Here is an 18,854-nt window from a genome sequence, read left to right as displayed (position 1 = left end):
GGGTTATATAGTTCCTGCATGCTGTCTGTAAGCTGTGAAGAAGTTGTAACAATTTGTAACATTAATGTTTTAGTCCCTCCTCCCCTGCCAAGATTTCAAATGATGCAGAAAGAGAACTGGATTTCAGCATATAAAAATGGCACATATTACAGTAATAGGAATATTAGGGGTTTCTGTGTTATTTGGGGTTTATAAACCATAGTTCCTCTTTAAAATGGATTCTATGGGAGATGGCCCTCCCATAATCCAGAGCTTTCTGGATAACTGATTTCTTTTGCTTAGCTTGGTAGAGATAAATCTGGAAATGTTATAAAACATATGTTGGGTTGAGGAATACACTTTAGCATTATTATCTCAAAAGCTATAACAAAAAATAATAAATGGTATGATAACTAAATGATCACTTTGATCTGATTAGATAGTGCTCATTACCTTTCCATTGTGTTAATGTACAGTGTCTCATATGTGTACATGAAAAATACAGCTTTTTAAGTTCTAAAATAATTGTTCCGTATTTGGATTTTCAATGACAAAGATGTGGATAGAGTTTTTAGAGTGATAACCTTCTGAAGCAAACCATACATCTGCCAAGCAAAATAATTTAGCTGCATTAAATGCATGTATTCTACTTAACTTGACATAAACCATTTTCTATTTAGAATGAGCAATGCCAACACAATTACATAAAGATGTCAGAAAAGTTTTCCTGTCTCATTAGTTATAACAAATCTCCTGCTGCAAAATGCTATTCTTTTATAAAAGGATTTGACAGAAATAAGCATTGTTGATACGAGCCCCTTGCCAGGGATGAAAAACATGTTTCCGTGCACAAATCTATTTATATTTAATTCAAAATGTTTTCATGGTTTATACTGAGGCTCTTTGGTCAGCAGAGTTTCCAGTGGGGTTTAAAAACCAGAGGACGTCTCACCATAATGTGAATTATTACACCCTGGTAAAACTTATGGAAGTATGGTAGCCCCAAAGCTTTCCCTACGAGGCTGATGGATCTTACCAGAGACTACTGACAGTGATAGGGGCAATATAATCAAGTTATATTTGGATGTGAGTGAAGGGTTCACTAGCCACACGGAGTAATATATTCCAAGGCTACTGCTTTCTTGTGGAATAAATGCCATATTTTAAAAAGACAAAACACATGGCCAAAACCACCTGAAACCATCCCTGCTGAACTACACTGGACTGCTCAAGTCAATGATGGAGCAATATTTTTGCACTATTAAAAATGCAGCTCCCAAAATTACACCTTGCGACATTGTCCTAACAGATTGTCCCTATCAATAAAAATAAAGAAGCAAAAAAAAAGAAAATGACCTGTAACAACAATATCATCACGTAGAAAAACAAAATCCCCCTGTGTATGAGAATAGGAAACGTAACCCTTGGGAGCATAGGAGAAAACATTGTTTAATGTGATTTTGTACTTTGCCTTCATTTCATTTGTTTTGCCATTAGTAGTAATGAGAAACAGACACTGGATTATGAACTAGTAAACAACCACGAAAAAAAAAAGTTGAACGCTGATTTTTATAATGAATTCCGTACATGTAGTTCCTGCCTTGGTGAAATTACTCGGCTCAAGCATGCTTCCAAATGATGTGCCAAATATTACTATGTGCGATATGTATCTTTACTTACCTCTAATTGCCTCTTACAGATCCCAACGGCATGAACAACATTTCAAACCATTATAAACCTGAGCATGCTTGTATTTATAGTGAAATATTATCCCCGGCGACAGGGTAGCGTTAGGCTTTTTCCAAATATTCTATTATCAAGATTTCACATCAATGAGATCTACAGCTTCAAAAGCCAAGTAATTATATGTTTCTCTCAATAAATGTTATTAGGAATTTGTACTTCAAAATATATGTCATTACTTTCTATGAAACTCACAATTTAAGTCACAGAGTGCTAGTTGATATTGAATATATGCCTGGCTGTGAAAGTTACAAATGAATGAAGATAAACACTAGTTAGCGCTAATATGACAGTTATAGTTCAGTGTTAACAGAGATAACAGCACTAATGATACACATCATGCCAGTTGTTCTCTGCATGTTTATTTTATTTTACCAGCAATACATATTTAAGGCAATAAAATCGGAACTATATTTGGAGACTATTCTCAATATCATATTTAATGAAAATTACCCTACAGGATTTAAAGTGATATTGACACAAAGGTATTTTCACAAACTTTGAGGTGATTTTGCACACGCGAATGAGGGCACTCTATTTACAAGAGAAAATAGGGGCCATTTTTCATGACCCTAGATGCAAGTGTTAGAGCACGCCCCTTAATGTTCATTGCGCCTGGGACTAGTCACATGATTGGATGATAGGTGCAGAGTACAGCACTACTGGGTTCATGACAGCTCTGTTCTTACCCTCTGCCATAAGAAAGGTGCAAAGTACAGGGTTTCATTGGGGCTTTGGTGCCCAACAGCCCTCCCTAACTACCCTAACTTATGGGATGACAAGGGGATGCCTAGAAGTGAGCAGCAGTGGGGACACCTACATACATCCCACCAAAAAATATACATTCTTTGGTGACTTACTCTACATCCATGCATATCATAATTAAACAACAATAGCAAGAGTAAATGCAACTGTATGCATATATCCATCAGTCACAGCATTTCTCTCCCTGTTCCTATGAGCCATGCAAACAATCTTCCTTATAATATGTGGTTCTTGGAAGCACTTCCCCTCTAAGGTGTGTAGTGAAAGAGGTAAAAGGAGACACTTATGAAAAACACCTATATAACCAGGTAACCATGTGTATTTACGTCATTTAGTGTATTTCCCTACTAGTGCAATAAAAGTAGTGATCAGAAGATAAAAGTGCAAACCCTAGTAGAAACAACACTTAGAAGTGCAGATGTGTAAAAAAAATTGTCAAATATGATACCTGTATATACATTCAGGTTTCTGCAATAAAACCTATAAAACAGAGTGCTGGAATACACAACTACTAAAATACTGACATGGATAAAACCTATAGTGCTTAACAGAGCAGCATACAGCAGTTTCTGTTCTTTTTTCTTACCCTTCTGTATAATTGGTTTTGTCTATGCCTAACCACATTTACCAAATGTGATTTAGAAAGATATCTTATAATATCCATTACAGAGCACAGTGTCTTGTTGATCTGATTAAAGGGCTCTCTGGAGTTGCTCAGATTTGAAGAGAAAAGGCAGCCCTGGTGGAGCTCTAAATGAATTACCTGTACAGCGGAACTTCTTGCTCTTAATCTGGCTGATTCTTTTGTTGGCCAGTCGGCGTGGGCTGGTGCATCGGGCGCCGCTGGTTTCTATCGGATTATCTTGCAGGTAATCAGCGAGCCACTTCAAATGGCAGTCGCACACAAATGGGTTCTGGGCTAAATGTCTGTTGGAGAGATAGGAAGTTAACTCACAGATGACCTGGCACTCTGTTTCCATCACTTGGCAAAAACCAAATGAACCTGCTCATGAATGAAAACTTCTTCCCAGCTGCCATATTTCACAAATCATTAAGTATATTCTTATCTATCTACTATTATATATCTTAATAAATCATTCTACCATTGGTTCTTTGGCTCATGCTGACTGCCAATACAATAATATAGTATATCCAGACATACTGTATAAATTATTTTCTTCACTTTCTCTTATCACACCTCCACTCACTTTTCTCTAATTAATGTATTAACAATATTTATTTTTAGCTTAAAGATGTCAACAAAGATGAATCCAATTATGTTTTATATGTAATATATACAGGTATAGGTATCCCTTATTTGAAAACCTGATATCCAAAACAACCCTACTGGGTTTATTTAACGTATAAATAATTTTTAGCAAACTTAAGGCAGACTTGCACACAGTGATCCCTTATCCAAAAAACCTCAGGTCCCAAGCATTCCGGACAATAGATTCTAAACCTGTACTTTGATGAAAGCAGCAGGCAAATGCATTGTTGGTACTTGCATACTCACAGAGTCTGGATTGACTGAAGAGGAGCAAAGAGACCCTTGCTAATAGTTTGAAGCTTGTTGTCGTAAAGGGAGAGCAGATTAAGATTCTGAAGATCTTGAAAGGTGTTCACCCTCAGGCAATTTATTTTATTGGCATTCAGAAGTCTGGTAAAAAAAAAAAAAGGTCATATATAAAACAAAGAGAATCACAATGTGTATGTACAGTATATATAATTGTTGTTATTGTATACCTTAATACAAATTATCTAGCAGAAATGGGCAAAGGTTTCATCTTGAATTTCTATCAATTAAAAGCTGTACTGACATTTTCATTTGTCAGAGTGATTTCTTTTTCTAAACCCTCTTTAAAACCTTGAGGCTCAGCATACTCCAAAACTCTAGTCTTTATTATTATTACAGTAGTGGATGTTAGAGGTTGTATCTGGATGTTCTAGAACAGTGATCCCCAACCAACCCCTTGGATGTTGCTCCCAGTGGCCTCAAAGCAGGTGCTTTTTTTTGAATTCCTGGAATGGAGGCAAGTTTTGGTTGCTTAAAAACCAGTTGTACTGCCAAACAGAGCCTCATTTAGTCTGCCAGTCCACATAGGGGCTACCAAATAGCCAATCACAGACTTTATTTGGCACCCTCATGAACATTTTTCATGCTTGTGTTGCTCCCCAACTCTTTTTACATTTGAGTGTGGCTCACGGGTAAAATAGGTTGGGAATGCCTGTTCTAGAAGAAATATAATATATATATATATATATATAATAGGGTTCACCAGGAAGCAGAGGCTCCTTTACAGAGGTGAACTTGAGATGGATATATGTCAAATCAAATTTATGAGAGGTTAGTTTAAAAGTTATAATATCACCCAAGTTACCTCTATGAAATATAAGATCCTTATGAGTAAAACTATGCATTAATCCCAGTAATTCCAGTTAATATTTCTAGCCAAATTCCATCTATGGTGATAGAGCCTATTATAATGTGCTTCCTTATGTCTCTGTATGCCTTTACAAACTCTGGCATGTGAATGGTAGGTTATTTAATCAGTTAGTTTTCAGCTTGAAAATCCACAAAATGTAGTAATGTGGGGCATCTTCAAGTATGTTTTTGTACTCATGCACATTTAATGACATTAGCAGAAAAACAATTTCAGCATGCAATTTTCTTTCAGCCTAAAGTACTGACAACTGCAGCATATTCTACTTAGAACTCTGCAGCCTATAATTACCACTATTACTAGAACACTCTTCTATAAACTGAAAATGATTTTCATTAATTTAACAAATTCATGGTTTGTTCTTTAAAAGCAATTTCCTACGACGGGATTCTAACGTACAATCTTCGGTTTCAGTTCTGTACAATAATAGAAGCTGGTTTAGTTATTTAATCTTTATCAAATAGAAGTAGTTTCCCTCCAGTCAACCAAAGAATCATTTTATGCGCATTAACCATTTTAAGAAATGAAAACCATTCAAATAAAAGTCATTATGAAGATTTAGAGAGTAGGAGGGACACAGGGAGCTTTTTCTGATAGTAATCCTTAGGTGTTAGATTCAGCCTACTGTGTTATGACTGGCGTGTTTCTAGGAGATCATAAAGATCTCAGGGAAACCTTGTAATGCTACCATTTAAAAATAAATAAATAAAAAAAGGCAGGGTGCCCATAATGATTTGATTTATTCCAGTACCTCAAGAGAGCCATAACATTATCATGTTGACTTCTTTACAGACTAAAAATTCCTAGAGATTAACGTTTACATGACTACTTCCATCTCCTAGAATCAATTCAGACTTCAGGTCATCAGTTTTCATTCATTATGACATTTTGCAACTTGGATATATTTTGTGGTTTGGAGTAGCTTCATTTTTCTCTGTGTTCAGCCATTTGCTCTACGTCCCAGACATATCACTTACAAGATAGGTTTGGGCATGGTTCTCTTTGAATTCTAAGAATTGATGGTATTGATCTATACTGCTGTAACCACTGGATCTCGTCCCAGACTTAGGTGGACAAGCTATTAAAGCAGTTATACAGACTGGGAGTTGTTATTTATGATTTCTAAGCAGAGCTCTTTTACAGAGTTTAACTTTTCAAACAATATTGATTGTTGAGTTTTCTCTCTAAAGTCCATCTACTTTATTACAATGATGTGTTCTTCCATTGCCAAATATGCTCAATTCACATGTTATCAAAGTTCAAAAAAAATCACATTATGTGTTGAGGTCAGAAAGAAGACCCATGGTAGGGCCTGATTGTGTAAGGGTATGAAGAGAGTTTATAGATGAGATTATAGGGGTTAACAGTTTCATCCCCTCACACCTTCCCCCAATGTAGCTTTGTATCATTGTACATTCTTGGTTTTTTTTTTTTTACTCAACAATTTCTCCTATGTTAGAGCTGCTACTTTTTTGGTTGTCTTCTCATGGCTGACTGAGTTTTAATGGTGGTTTTTGAACAGAGAACAAGTCTGTTTGATTGGTGATTTCAGACAGGAAAGGTAGCCTGTAGGCTATTGTTTGACCCTTATTCAATGGCAACAATTGACATAACTGCCCAAATTCAATTCAATTAAAATGTTTTCTCATGGTCTTAGAGAAAAACCTTTTTAAAGATTTTTGTAGAGTTACTGTTACATGATAAACCATGAGATAAGTTTTTCTGAATTGAATTGCATCTCAAATTGAATCTTGTACATGAGTTTTCCATTGTAAACCTTTTTCTCGCCAAATTGAACCTGGACTAATGTGTAATGCTTGATAATTTTTAGTCTTAGTAATTGTAACTAATTATCTTTTTATTCTTATTAATACCTATTTTTTCACAGAAAATTGCACTGACGTTTATAAAAACTGCTCAGATCCTACTTCAGCACAGATTGTAGTATTTAATTCTAATAAAATATATGATAATTTGCAAAGTATACTTCATAACTTCCTACCCTCACTTATGTTGCATTAATAGGGAAATGAGATAAACTATGAAAGCATTCTAATCAGAGCCATCTTATCAGTAGGTCAAGACTAAAATCCAATCTGGAGTGTTGTGAATGCTCAATTAGATCTAATCAGGATATGCTACTTCCAATTGTTAAACAGCAGGTCGAAGGAAACCAAATGTAAGCAATTTACATCCTTAGCATCAATTTATGACTTTAGCAGATGTTGACTAGTACCCTGTAAAACATTTCCAAATTTTAGAGCAGGAAGCTTTATATATATGATATAAATCACATCTGTAAATAATGAAACACTTCTATAGGAATCTCTCCACTATAAGAGTCAATTATCCCGCACTGACCTTGTCAATGTCAATAGGCAGGGAAGATTTTGTAATCAACTACTAATATCTCTTACAGGTTGAGATAATACTGGTGGAATGGTTTTCCATGAACACACAGGTAATAAATAACTTGCCTTAGCAAGTAAATCAAGTAGTGCTACTTTGGTACCTGCAGGGTAAGCATCTTTAAAGACCTCGAAAGAATGTAATTGTAAAAAAAATTGGGCTATTTGTGTCTGAAATCCATCTGTAGTCATGAGTAATGCTGAACATAGGTAGCAAAAACTATTTTTCACAATCATATTTCTGCTTCCACGTGTGCTTTCTGGTAGTTGTCTACATATACCTACATACTTCCTGCGACAAAAGACACCTGTCAGGCTTAATGACTGTGCATAAAAATCTTTGTAGGAGAGCATGAGTCCCAGCTGAGTCCCACATAGGTAAAAGATTGGTTTGTATAATTTACATGGAACTAATTAGAAGACTGAGGAAAGCAATAAACAACCACACTTCTAAAATACGCAATTGTATAAAAACTAAGAAAAAAACTAGTTAAAAAAGGAAATGTTCTTAAAAAATCTGCACATAATGATAGAATCATTAATGAAGAATAATATCACCCCCCCCAAATAATTGCCCTGCACCTAAACAGAGACACATATAGAACAAGGGAAGTCATTTATTAATATTATCCATTATGTATACAGGCCTGACATGTTAGCCAAAGATTGTTTATCATTTACATTAGTCACCGTGAAAATTACTACGTAAGATTCCTATCACATTTGTACAAAACATACACTAGGGTCGATTTCATCAGGAGCCAATTAACCTGTGTGGGAGGAAACCAGAGTTCCCAGAGGAAAGTTAGACACTGGGAAAACATAATGGCTTAGCGATACTATCAAATTTCTTAGTTTGACAGGTATGTGGCTGATTCTTGATTTACTAAACGTTTGTGCCAACCACGTGTGTTTTTAATATAGAGAAAGTATAAGCAGATCTTAATTAAAATGGGCATTAAACCAACTGTTTCCTCCTTTAACCTTTGTTAGTATATGTAAAGCTTTGAACGTAAATGATGAGTTCCTACATTATAAGTTGCTTATTGCCAATATGCTTATTGCCACCCCAATACTGGGTAGTTATTTAACAGAATATATCACTTATTACATTTCATCTGCAAGCTGTAAAATAGTTCAAAATCAAATACAATAAAGTGCTCCAGCACAGCTGGAAATTTTTAGCTCTTTAAGACCTAAAAATGTAATTAAAAACAGATCCAGATCACTATTAGCCTATCCAGATTTTATCTCAGTAAATATAGATATACAAATATCCGTAGGGTCATCATATTGTTCACAATTTGTTCACTCCTATAAGTAATCGTGATGCCTTTGTTTCCCCTGTAGGTCATGCTACAGCTACAAATCCAATAAATCAACCTTTGTTCAACAAGAAAAAAAATGTAATCATAACAATACTCACAGCAGCTGAAGAGATACAAGGCCATCGAAGAGTCCCTTTGGAATCTCTGTGATCTTATTTCCGTACAACACTCTGATGGAAGAAGCGCACAAATTGTTAAACAACAGCTGTCTTTATTACGTTTCTTTGCTTTCTATTACCATTTTTATTGATTTTGGGTACTGCGCTCAGGATTCGTGGTACTACAAGCAGTCTTTCATTTAACAACCAATCTAATTTCCATCCCAGGGATGCAAGAAACATTAAATGAGATGTTCAGATTCATACTCAGGCTGTTGTAGAACACACATTTAAAACAGATGACCTGCTACACAGACTTCAACTCATTGTGAGATTCACCAAGTACAATCCAGAGCAACACATACTGGGGCATATTCTTTTAACTTAATACCATATATGTTACAATTATTTAAAGATTCTAAAGTTAGATTTGGATGTGTTATGTTTGCATTCTCTTAATTGTTATTTTATTATTGTTAAATGAAGCCTAGGGGGCTGATTTACTAATCCACGAATTCGAATGGGAAAAATTTGGATTGGAAACGAACATTTTGCAACTTTTTCGTATTTTTTGCGATTTTTTTCGTTGCCGTTACGACTTTTTCATAAATTTTCGCGACTTTTTCGTAGCTGGTACGACTTGCGCAAATTGTCGCGACTTTTTCGGAGCCGTTACGATTTGCTCGTATATTCTTGCTACTTTTTTGTATTGAGTGCTCGTAAACGGCGGGCAAAACTTTGAGACTTAGCATGATTTTGGAAGCCTCCCATAGGACTCAATGGCACTCTGCAGCTCCAACCTGGCCCAAGGAAAGTCACAATACCAAAGCCTGAATGAATCCGAAACTTTCGCACTCGGCGCGATGTCTACGAAAAAGTCGCGACAATTTGCGCAAGTCGTAACACTACGAAAAAGTCGTGACAATTTGTGAAAAAGTCGTAACGGCTACGAAAAAGTCGCGTCAATTTACGAAAAAATCGCAAAATACTGATCATTACGAAAAAAACGCATTCGGACACTTTTCGGACGTTCGTGGATTAGTAAATGTGCCCCTAGGTATTTAACTATTATATGTTCTTTTTGATAAGTGAAAATCCATTTTTCTCCTGTTGACCTTCAAAACCTTCACCTTTCCTCACTGATGATCTCACTAAGAAATACATAGCTGGAGTGCCTTCAGAGCAGTGGCTGATAACATTTTGGAACTCAACCAGAAGAATTTGGGACTTTTTCATGTATTTGCATTGATGCCTAACTTCTGTTGAAGTTTGCATTTGTATTTGAGAATAAACAGAATTTAACACGGAACATAAATATGTTCTTCAAATAACACCCCTCTCCTATCTTACACAGTCTCACCATCCATGAGGTGCAACTATTTCTGGTATGATGCAGGGCTTTCCAAGAACAAAGCTTCTAGTGGCAGAACATGTGCAAATTGAAGAAATATTGAAGTTGAGTTTGAAAACTTGAACTTTAAATTGAGTTGAAACTTGCAAAAAAATGCTAATTTATTCAGTAAGTTCAACCCTATTAAGCATGGTATTTTGATGTATATTTAAACCCAGGCATAATAGGGGCATAATATAAATTCTGGCATTTTTACTGCAGAAAGCTTTATCATACCTGAGTAAGGAGCCCTAGAAGCTTTCTCTGTTTGTTTAAGATTGCTGCTGCCATTTTAGCTTGGTCTTCCTAGGTTCCTACTACAGCTCTAGAGGCTGGTAGCTCAGATTACACATTCCCAAGGGAGGGGGGAGTGAGTTTTATGAAGAAGTGCAGGAGAAGGGTGGGAGGAAAGAGCTGCGCAGACTCTGGCCCCGGGAATGAAGGATTTTTCTGAAAGAGGAAGTCTGATACCAAAGAACATGTTTACAAAAAAGAAGACAAGAAATCCTGTGTTTCTTTTGACAAAGGACTCTGTGAGTGCTTATGGCTGTATTTACATTTTACATGACCTTTCTGATAAAGCTTACTTAGTTTTTACCTTTCCTTCTCCTTTAAAACAAGAAAAGGAAAGATACAGATCACAAATAGTGAGTTACAGTAGCTAATTATATTTTGAAATATCAGAATGAAAATGAAGTAGATAAAAGAAACTGCCCCTGGTAGTTGCACAAATTGCAAATTGCATATTGTATTAAAGTATTTAACAAATGAGTTTTTTTATGGATTTATGCAATTTCGTAAAGGCTTCTCTTTTGTCAGTTCTATATTAGGGAAGAATATTCTTACATGGTTTGAGCATAACAGGGGCAAAGTATGCAACAAAAAGCCATATTATTAGAATGCTACTGAATCTATGACACAGGGTTTGGTGCAGCAGATACTAATGTATCCATTCAACCCTTTAACACATATTAAAACAGATGTGTGTCAGGCATTCATCAAAAAATATCTGGTAGAAAAAAATACCATATCCCCTGATACAAAACAGAAAAAATGTTAAATTATTAGATATTTGGTAGGAACAGAGGTAAAGCATAAGAAGAGTATATTTTGAAAAGAACTATTTGTGACAATAGATTTAACTGTTATGATAAGATATGCTGCTAATTACCATGTTATATGGAAACTCTTGAAACATTTCTAGCTATTTAGAGTGAAAGAAAAGGTATAAATCCTGGAAGCATAATGTTACACGTGTTCAGCTATTTAGAGGAGATCCAGGAAACATAACTCAATATATAAATCAGAGGGCAATAGTTAAAAAAAGCTTCCAGTGAGATGTTGTAGAATTCTTGTTAATTAACCTCAATGTGCCCTTTTCCCACATTATTTCCAAGAACTACAGTTGCCATGTAATTCATGCAATACTGTGTTTTTCTGCTTGAACATTAATAACTATTAGCGTTACAAACACAAGACGGTTAATGTATCTAAGGAGAGGCTGAAGGGTTTGTATTTTGTTGGCAAAAGCATCAAGCTAAACTTATATTCCCCTAATTTTCCAAAATATGTGGTCAAATAGCTTACTGTGCACATAGAACATTCCCACTTTAACTGTCATCTTATCTGCAGACTCTGGTTAATGCAAGGTCTGGCTGCCAGGTTGGCATGAAAAATGGCAGCATGTATGACAAATTTGTCAATGTTAGCTAATCTTGTTTTACTTAGCAAGAAACGCTCCATCAGACTGAAACTGTATCATTGTTTTTTCTTTTCAGAACTCAACTGACTGGCATGTTATCCCTTTAACATTTACTAAAGTATAAAATCAATGATTTTGTGTACAAAGAACATTACCTTTCAACTTCTTTCTGAAAAAATCATTAGCAGGAGCTGCCACAAAGATTTCTTCTACTGAAAGCAAAGCTGAACATGTTTTAAAGGCAATGATAGCACCATCTGCATTCAGAGCTGTCAACCAACCCCATGTCATGAGGGAAATAATGATCCACTCCATTCAATGTGTGTTCTACAACACACAGATTGTTAAAACTCATTTTTTTAAAATTCAAATGAACTCATTTACACAAATATCTGACATTTCTCAAATAATCTAAACTAAAGCACATGCAGGAAAAGGTCTGTAAAGTGTGAAAACTATGACTTTCCGACTTGTCGCACAAAAGGCAGCTTCAAAAATCAAAAAATCTCTAACAAATCAAAAACGAGGGAAGATCTTCCAGGAGATGGAAGGGGCATCTTCCATTGACTTCTACATGATCTCGACAAGTTTTAGATAAAATATTTTCGGATTTGGAATTTTGACAGTTTTGTCACATAGTAAATCAGAGAAAAGTTGCAACTTTTTTCCTGCAATTTTAAGAAGTAAAAAATCTGAACCGGAAAAAAAATGTGACCATTAGTAAATGGCCCCCATAGTGGGAAGAGTTATTGAGACCTAAAAAAAAACAGGGCTGGATCATTATCTCCCTTATGACATGGGGTTGGATGACAGATCTATGCATTTACAGTTACTACTGATGACTATATAATTTTATAGAAAACTTCATCAGAAAAAGCAAACAACATGGAAGCTCCCACTCATAGGTATAATGTAAATATTCCAACATGTTCTCTGCACATATTTAGCTTTGCACAAAGAAAGGTCTTTACTGTCTATGTAAAATGGGGAAACATTAAGTATACTTATAATTAAGATAACGTTTATTCTCCCTCTAAATGAAATATTGAGGTAGGGCATGTTAATTAGTGGAATTATTATTATATATTTAATATTATTACTAAATATAATTGTGTCCCATTACTGTTAACTCTTAATTACTGTTACACTAGTAAGTTTTTCCACCACCTGTGGAACTGGGGCTGCAGCCTTACATCAAAAATGCCCCTGTGTCCAATCAGTGAGACAAAACTAGCCACAAGATGCTATTTGTGTGTCCATCCCACAAAGAAAATATGAGGGTTCTATGCTATTTAGCAATAGACACACAAGAAAAGCAAATTGCACATATTAAGGAAGCAGGGTCAACAGTGAACTAAAAGTGGCCCTACAGGCTAAGATCTGCTCGCTTGGCGAGGTCCCCAAGTGAGCAAATCTTCTCCTGATATCCCCACCTACGGGTGAACGATATTGGGCTAATCGAATTAGAATGGCGGGTATAGGTTTGGGGACCGCATCAACGAGCCACATCGCCCCCCGATCTGACGAAAAATCAAACATGCCCGATCAAGATTTGTCTGATTTCAGGCCAGATGTTGTTCAGGCAGGCCTGTCGTTAGTGCCCCTACATGGCCCAATAAGCTGCTGAATCAGTCTAAGGGACTGATGATTCGTGTATGGCCACCTTAACACACGCTCCTGTTATTGGCATCATCTAACTTAAATTTCTGCCAGACAGACCACATATGATCTGACATGTAATGTGTAAGGTATGGCTAGCTTATAAGTGCAATCTATGGGTGATGATGGAGCAGTTGACCCTGTCTGAACCTTCTGACACTCCGTTTCACATCTATTCACTCCAAAGCAACGCGCCCCTCTGAAAGTTCCATCTAGTTTGTCAGTTAGAACCCAAAAGTATCATCTTCTGGAGGATTTTAAAGTGATATGAGCACTGCTCTATATCAACTGTTCTTGGGTAGGCAGTGCATAGCACCTCTGTAACTATGCCACCTTTTGGACCCCCTTTGTGCAAGCTGTTTTTATATAACAAAAGTGTGTCTTGTTTTATAAAAGTACAGGGAGACTTTTCACCCTTATAACTACAACATATAAAACAAGACACACTTTTGTTATATAAAACAGCTTGCACAAAAGGTCCAGAACAAAAATTGATATACATGAGTTCAGTAAATTAGTAGTAAAAATCTAAACTATCCAAATGATATTTAAGCATGTAAAAATATTTATTCTTTTGTTACATTTGCTTCCAAGCAACAATTATAGATGAAAGTACCTCTATATGGAAGAAAAAATGCAGTGCACGGTTCTGTCATATTGTCTGGTGGCTTTGAATTATAATCAAGATGTTACATTAAGAGTCTCAAATGAGGATGTTAAATTGCTCCAGACTCTGGGAGCAGAGACGAGAAAAACAGTCAGATGCTGGTGTACTAGATGTACTGGCACCAGCGAAGTCTTTAATCACCAAACAATTCTAGGTTGATCATGTAGAAAGAACTTTAATAGGGTTATACAGAGAGTTCTATTTTCAGAGGCTGCTGTCTGCATGATCAATTGCTAATTTAAGAGAGATTAGTTTGTCTTTAGAGAAATGACAGAAGCCTGCATAAATGCAGGGATACTTAGCATGTTATTTAACACTTCATAAGCATATAAAAGCATAGCCACGCACAATGATATACAATTTTAATTTTTAATAAGGCCAACTATAGTCTGTAGAGCAAGAATTCAGCACATTGCTCAATAGAACTGTTATTTTAATTGCCACCAAAGAATGTTTTACCTCACTTGCTTTACTACTGAGACAATAATGTCTCCTTATCTCTAGACATTATACTCCTAGAGATGACTAGGAAATTGTATAAGTGGTTTCAGTAGCCATCTTGTCCATGTTACAAGGGATATTACAACCAGAATCTTAATATCCTTAAGGGTAAATAAAGATGGGTACACACTGCAACATCTGCTCGTTTGGCGAGGTCACCAAATGAGCGAATCTTATTCAGCGCTGCGGAATATGTTGGTGCTTTATAAATAAAGGTTAATGTAATGTTAATGTTGTGCCCACCTTGAGGTAGGTGGTATCCGATTGGGGGCTCGGGGCAGCCCATTGCAACTTTTATGGCCACCTTAAAAGCACTTTACATAAGTCTTTATATTTTATTATGACTAAAACTGTCCTTACATTTTCCATTCTAGGCAGGAAAAATAATTGATTTTCAGGGAAAACACACTTGAATATTACCAAATACATCAGACTTTTTTCATGAGCATGTATGGAATGGAAAAACCAAGATCAAGATCACAAGAGTGTTTTTGCCCAGTAGTACAGGCATAGGACCCATTATCCAGAATGCTCGGAACCAAGGGTATTCCGGATAAGGAGTCTTTCCGTAATTTGGATCTCCATACCTTAAGTCTACTAAAGAATCAATAAAACCATAATTAAACCCTATGGGATTGTTTTGCATCCAATAAGGATTATTTTTTATCTAAGTTGGGATCAATTACAAGGTACTGTTTTATTACTACAGAGAAAAAGGAAATCAGTTTTAAAATTCTGAATTATTTGATTAAAATGGAGTCTATGGGAGACAGGCATAATTTGGAGCTTTCTGGATAACAGGTTTCCGGATAAGGGATCCCATACCTGTAAATCTTAGCCACCACCTATAGTTGTTTGTTTCCATTGATTCCTATTAAGTATTTTTTAATTACCACTACATTGTTTAAATTACCACTTGTTCAGCAGTGCTGCAAGGAATTCTGGATCAAGATGTACCTTGTGGTTTGTTGACAACAAGCAGAGCAGTAACCTTTACCTGTGTATATATTGTCACTGTATTCCCCATATGCAATCTTTACTTTGGTTGGCAATTAGTTCCTTATAAAGCCATACTAGCTGAGCTAGAATGCTATGCTGGGAGACTTATTCAAAGTCAGGGAATCACCATGAATATGATGCCAATTACTTAACCACTGAGTCTCTCCCTTTTCTTTTCTTGTAAAGTTAATTCATCTATCTAATGTGTAAGTCAGAACATTTCTACGAAACATTACAGAAATACAATTCATTTATATGACTGAAAGGTACTTACAGCGATGTGAGAGACTTCAGTCCGCTGAAAGCATCTGCTGCAATTTCAGATATCTGATTCTTGCTAATATCTCTGTGAAAATGAAAAATCATGAATGGCAAAGTGTCCTACTGATAACACAGGGGTACTCATGAAAAAGTCAATGCAGAAGAGAATTCATTTTTCCCACTTCTGTTGTACACAAGCGGAGAGTCCTGTTTGTTCTTCCTCATTGAACAATGTTTCATGTTACAGTAGTCACATATGGTTAATGGTGTTATGGTTATCATTATAGCTGTGCATTAAACCATTTTAGAGGAATAAGAAAATTCAGGTTCTCTATGCTGTGGTTTGCATTTTCCACAGCCAGCAACTCAAAGTCAAGAACAGCACCAGCCAAGGTCATAAATTACTTTTTTAAATAAGATTACTGTGGATTTGTTTATTTCTTTGTTAATGCGGTGGGATAAGAAATGCACTGTGAAATTCATTTGTGTTTGGCATAAGACACCGGATCGTTTTATTACATTACCATATATTTCTACACTGTCGTTTCTTCACGGCATATTTATTTTTTTCCCAGTCTGCACTATTGATTATAATCCCAAAGGAAATCTGAATTATAACTGATACGTTAACAGCAGCATTCTCTGACCAAACGGGTTGGTCTAAACGGTTTCCTTTAGGGTACTGCCAATTTGTGTGCATGGATGGCCTTGAAAAATGTGTAAAAATACTTTTCTATCTAATTCCTTTTTAATTTATGCTTAGAAATTAGCTTTTCAACAACCAAAAAAGTTCTTTAGAAACCAATATTAGAGGCCTTAGGGGCATGTTTACTAACACTGGAGATAAAGTAAATTTCACCAGTGATTTTGCCCATAGCAACCAATTAGCAATTAGATTTGAACACAACAAGTGACCTACAAGTTAGAAAACAAAAGCAAATCTCTGATTGGTTCTTATGGGCAACATCACTGGTTATAATTATCTACAATGTTAGTAAACACACCCCTAAGACTCATTTTCAAGGTCGAAAAAAAGTAAAAAACCCACAACAAAACTCACACTACTTTTTTTTTTACAGGAATTCTTTTTTCCTCGAACCCTTGTTTATTTATTTTTTTTTAAATCCAACTGAATTGCGAAAAAAATATATTGTTCCATTAATTTTCAATGAGGCTAAACATCGTAATTATTTGAGGTTTCAGAAAAAAACGCGGACACACGTTCATGATCGCTTTTTTACCATGTTTTGTCTTGAATCAATAAAAAGGTCAACTCAATTTTTGGTAAATCCGCCCACTAGTGTACAAAAATTTGCAATACTGTCCTTTTATCATACTTTTGTTTTAAACTTACATTCTCTTGAGTTTCTTGTATGGAGTAAAAACACCAGCAGGAATAGCCTTGATTGAATTCTGTTCCAAGCGTCTGAAAGAAAGTTGCCAGAAACAAGACATAAAAATATTATTTGTAGCATCTGCTTACCATGACTACAGCAAAGTGGCCCAGAGCTGCGTCATTCACCTACAATGTTAAAATATGGATGAAAGTAAAACTTTTGATGCTTGTTTCTCTGACTTCTCGTTGCTCAAAATGATAGTACTAGATATTATCTGTCTCCATCAAACACCCCATTGGGTATTGTTCCGGAAGCATTGGCAGGAGCATAAATACCTGCTGAAACTTTAATCGTTCTTTTTTCTATAATGCTAGGTTCCAAGAACATTTAAGTTCTTATGTATGTGTTTTTCTTTCTTAACGTAACCGCTTTATTATTGTTATTATACTTAACTAGTGGTTATTTTGGCCATTGCTGTCAAAAACATAATCACAGCATGATGTTTATTCTGAGATCCAAGCGTCGCAACAACAAAATGACCATGGGTTCACGCTACCACTAATTCTATCTGATCGAATAAAAACCTAGGAGAAAATGCCAATATCTGCAGGAACCTTGTCTGTGGCATACAGTTTAAATTTGGAAAGGAATAGGAGAATAAAATAAAAACTTCATCATATGTTGGTATGGGTCAACAGACACCACCCGGCATTAAAAATACCTGCATCTAGCAACAACTCTTGGATTACTTCTCAGTCTTCTATTAAAGGAGAAGGAAAGGTAAAAGCTAAGTAAGCTTTATCAGAAAGGTCTATGTAAATACAGCCATAAGCACTCACAGAATAGCTCCTCTATCAAAAGAAACACAGGATTTCTTGTCTCCTTTTTTGAAAACATGTTCTTAGGGTATCTGACTTTTTCTCTCAGAAAAATGCTTCATTCCTTCACAGCTCTCTCTTCTCTCCCTTCTCCTGCTCCCCCCTTCCATAAGAATTCATAAAACTCACTCCCCCCACCCTTGGGAATGTGTAATCTGAGCTATAATGGCTAGAGCTGTTGCAGGAAGCTATGAAGACCAAGCTAAAATGGCAGCTGCTATCTTAAACAAAAAGAGAAAGCTTCTAGGGCTCTTTACTCAGGTATGGTAAAGCTTTTTGCAGAATTAATATAGTGTTCTAGGTGACAATATGGTGAATCTATTGGCAGTGAAATGCCAAAATGACTTTCCTTCTCCTTTTAGAAAGTTGACATTATTTATATCCATCACCATTGGATGGAGTGTAACAAAAAAGCAAGAGTTCTAGTAATTATTTTACAACAGAAAGTTATAAAACTACCTCAATGTATTAATAGGGTTGTGATTAGATTTAGAATAATAATAGAATACTATTTTTTTTTATAATTGGAGGACTGCATGCCAGTAGATCAATATACAAACACAAATGTTGTGGACCTACACAGATACATTCCGTGAAACAATTTCTCATAAAATCTTCCTTACATGTTGGAGAAGCTGATAAAATAATCCTGTATGGTTCTGAGAAGAAATTCCTGTTTATTTCAAAGAGTGGAA

The 18,854-nt window shown here is 35.8% G+C and overlaps 1 protein-coding gene across 1 annotated transcript in view; it reads right to left on the bottom strand.

Moving 5' to 3' along the window:
- The window catches only part of slit3 (slit guidance ligand 3), a 382,174-nt gene that overhangs the window by 88,726 nt on the left and 274,594 nt on the right, over positions 1-18,854 (bottom strand). Inside the window, 5 exon segments of the mRNA NM_001079270.1 lie at positions 3,251-3,414; positions 4,004-4,147; positions 8,766-8,837; positions 15,958-16,029; positions 17,299-17,370. Of these exon segments, the coding sequence (NP_001072738.1) occupies positions 3,251-3,414; positions 4,004-4,147; positions 8,766-8,837; positions 15,958-16,029; positions 17,299-17,370 (524 nt within the window).

The sequence above is a fragment of the Xenopus tropicalis genome, chromosome 3, assembly GCF_000004195.4.
Source record: "Xenopus tropicalis strain Nigerian chromosome 3, UCB_Xtro_10.0, whole genome shotgun sequence".
NCBI lineage: Eukaryota > Metazoa > Chordata > Amphibia > Anura > Pipidae > Xenopus > Xenopus tropicalis.
This window is presented reverse-complemented; position numbering and strand designations above follow the sequence as displayed.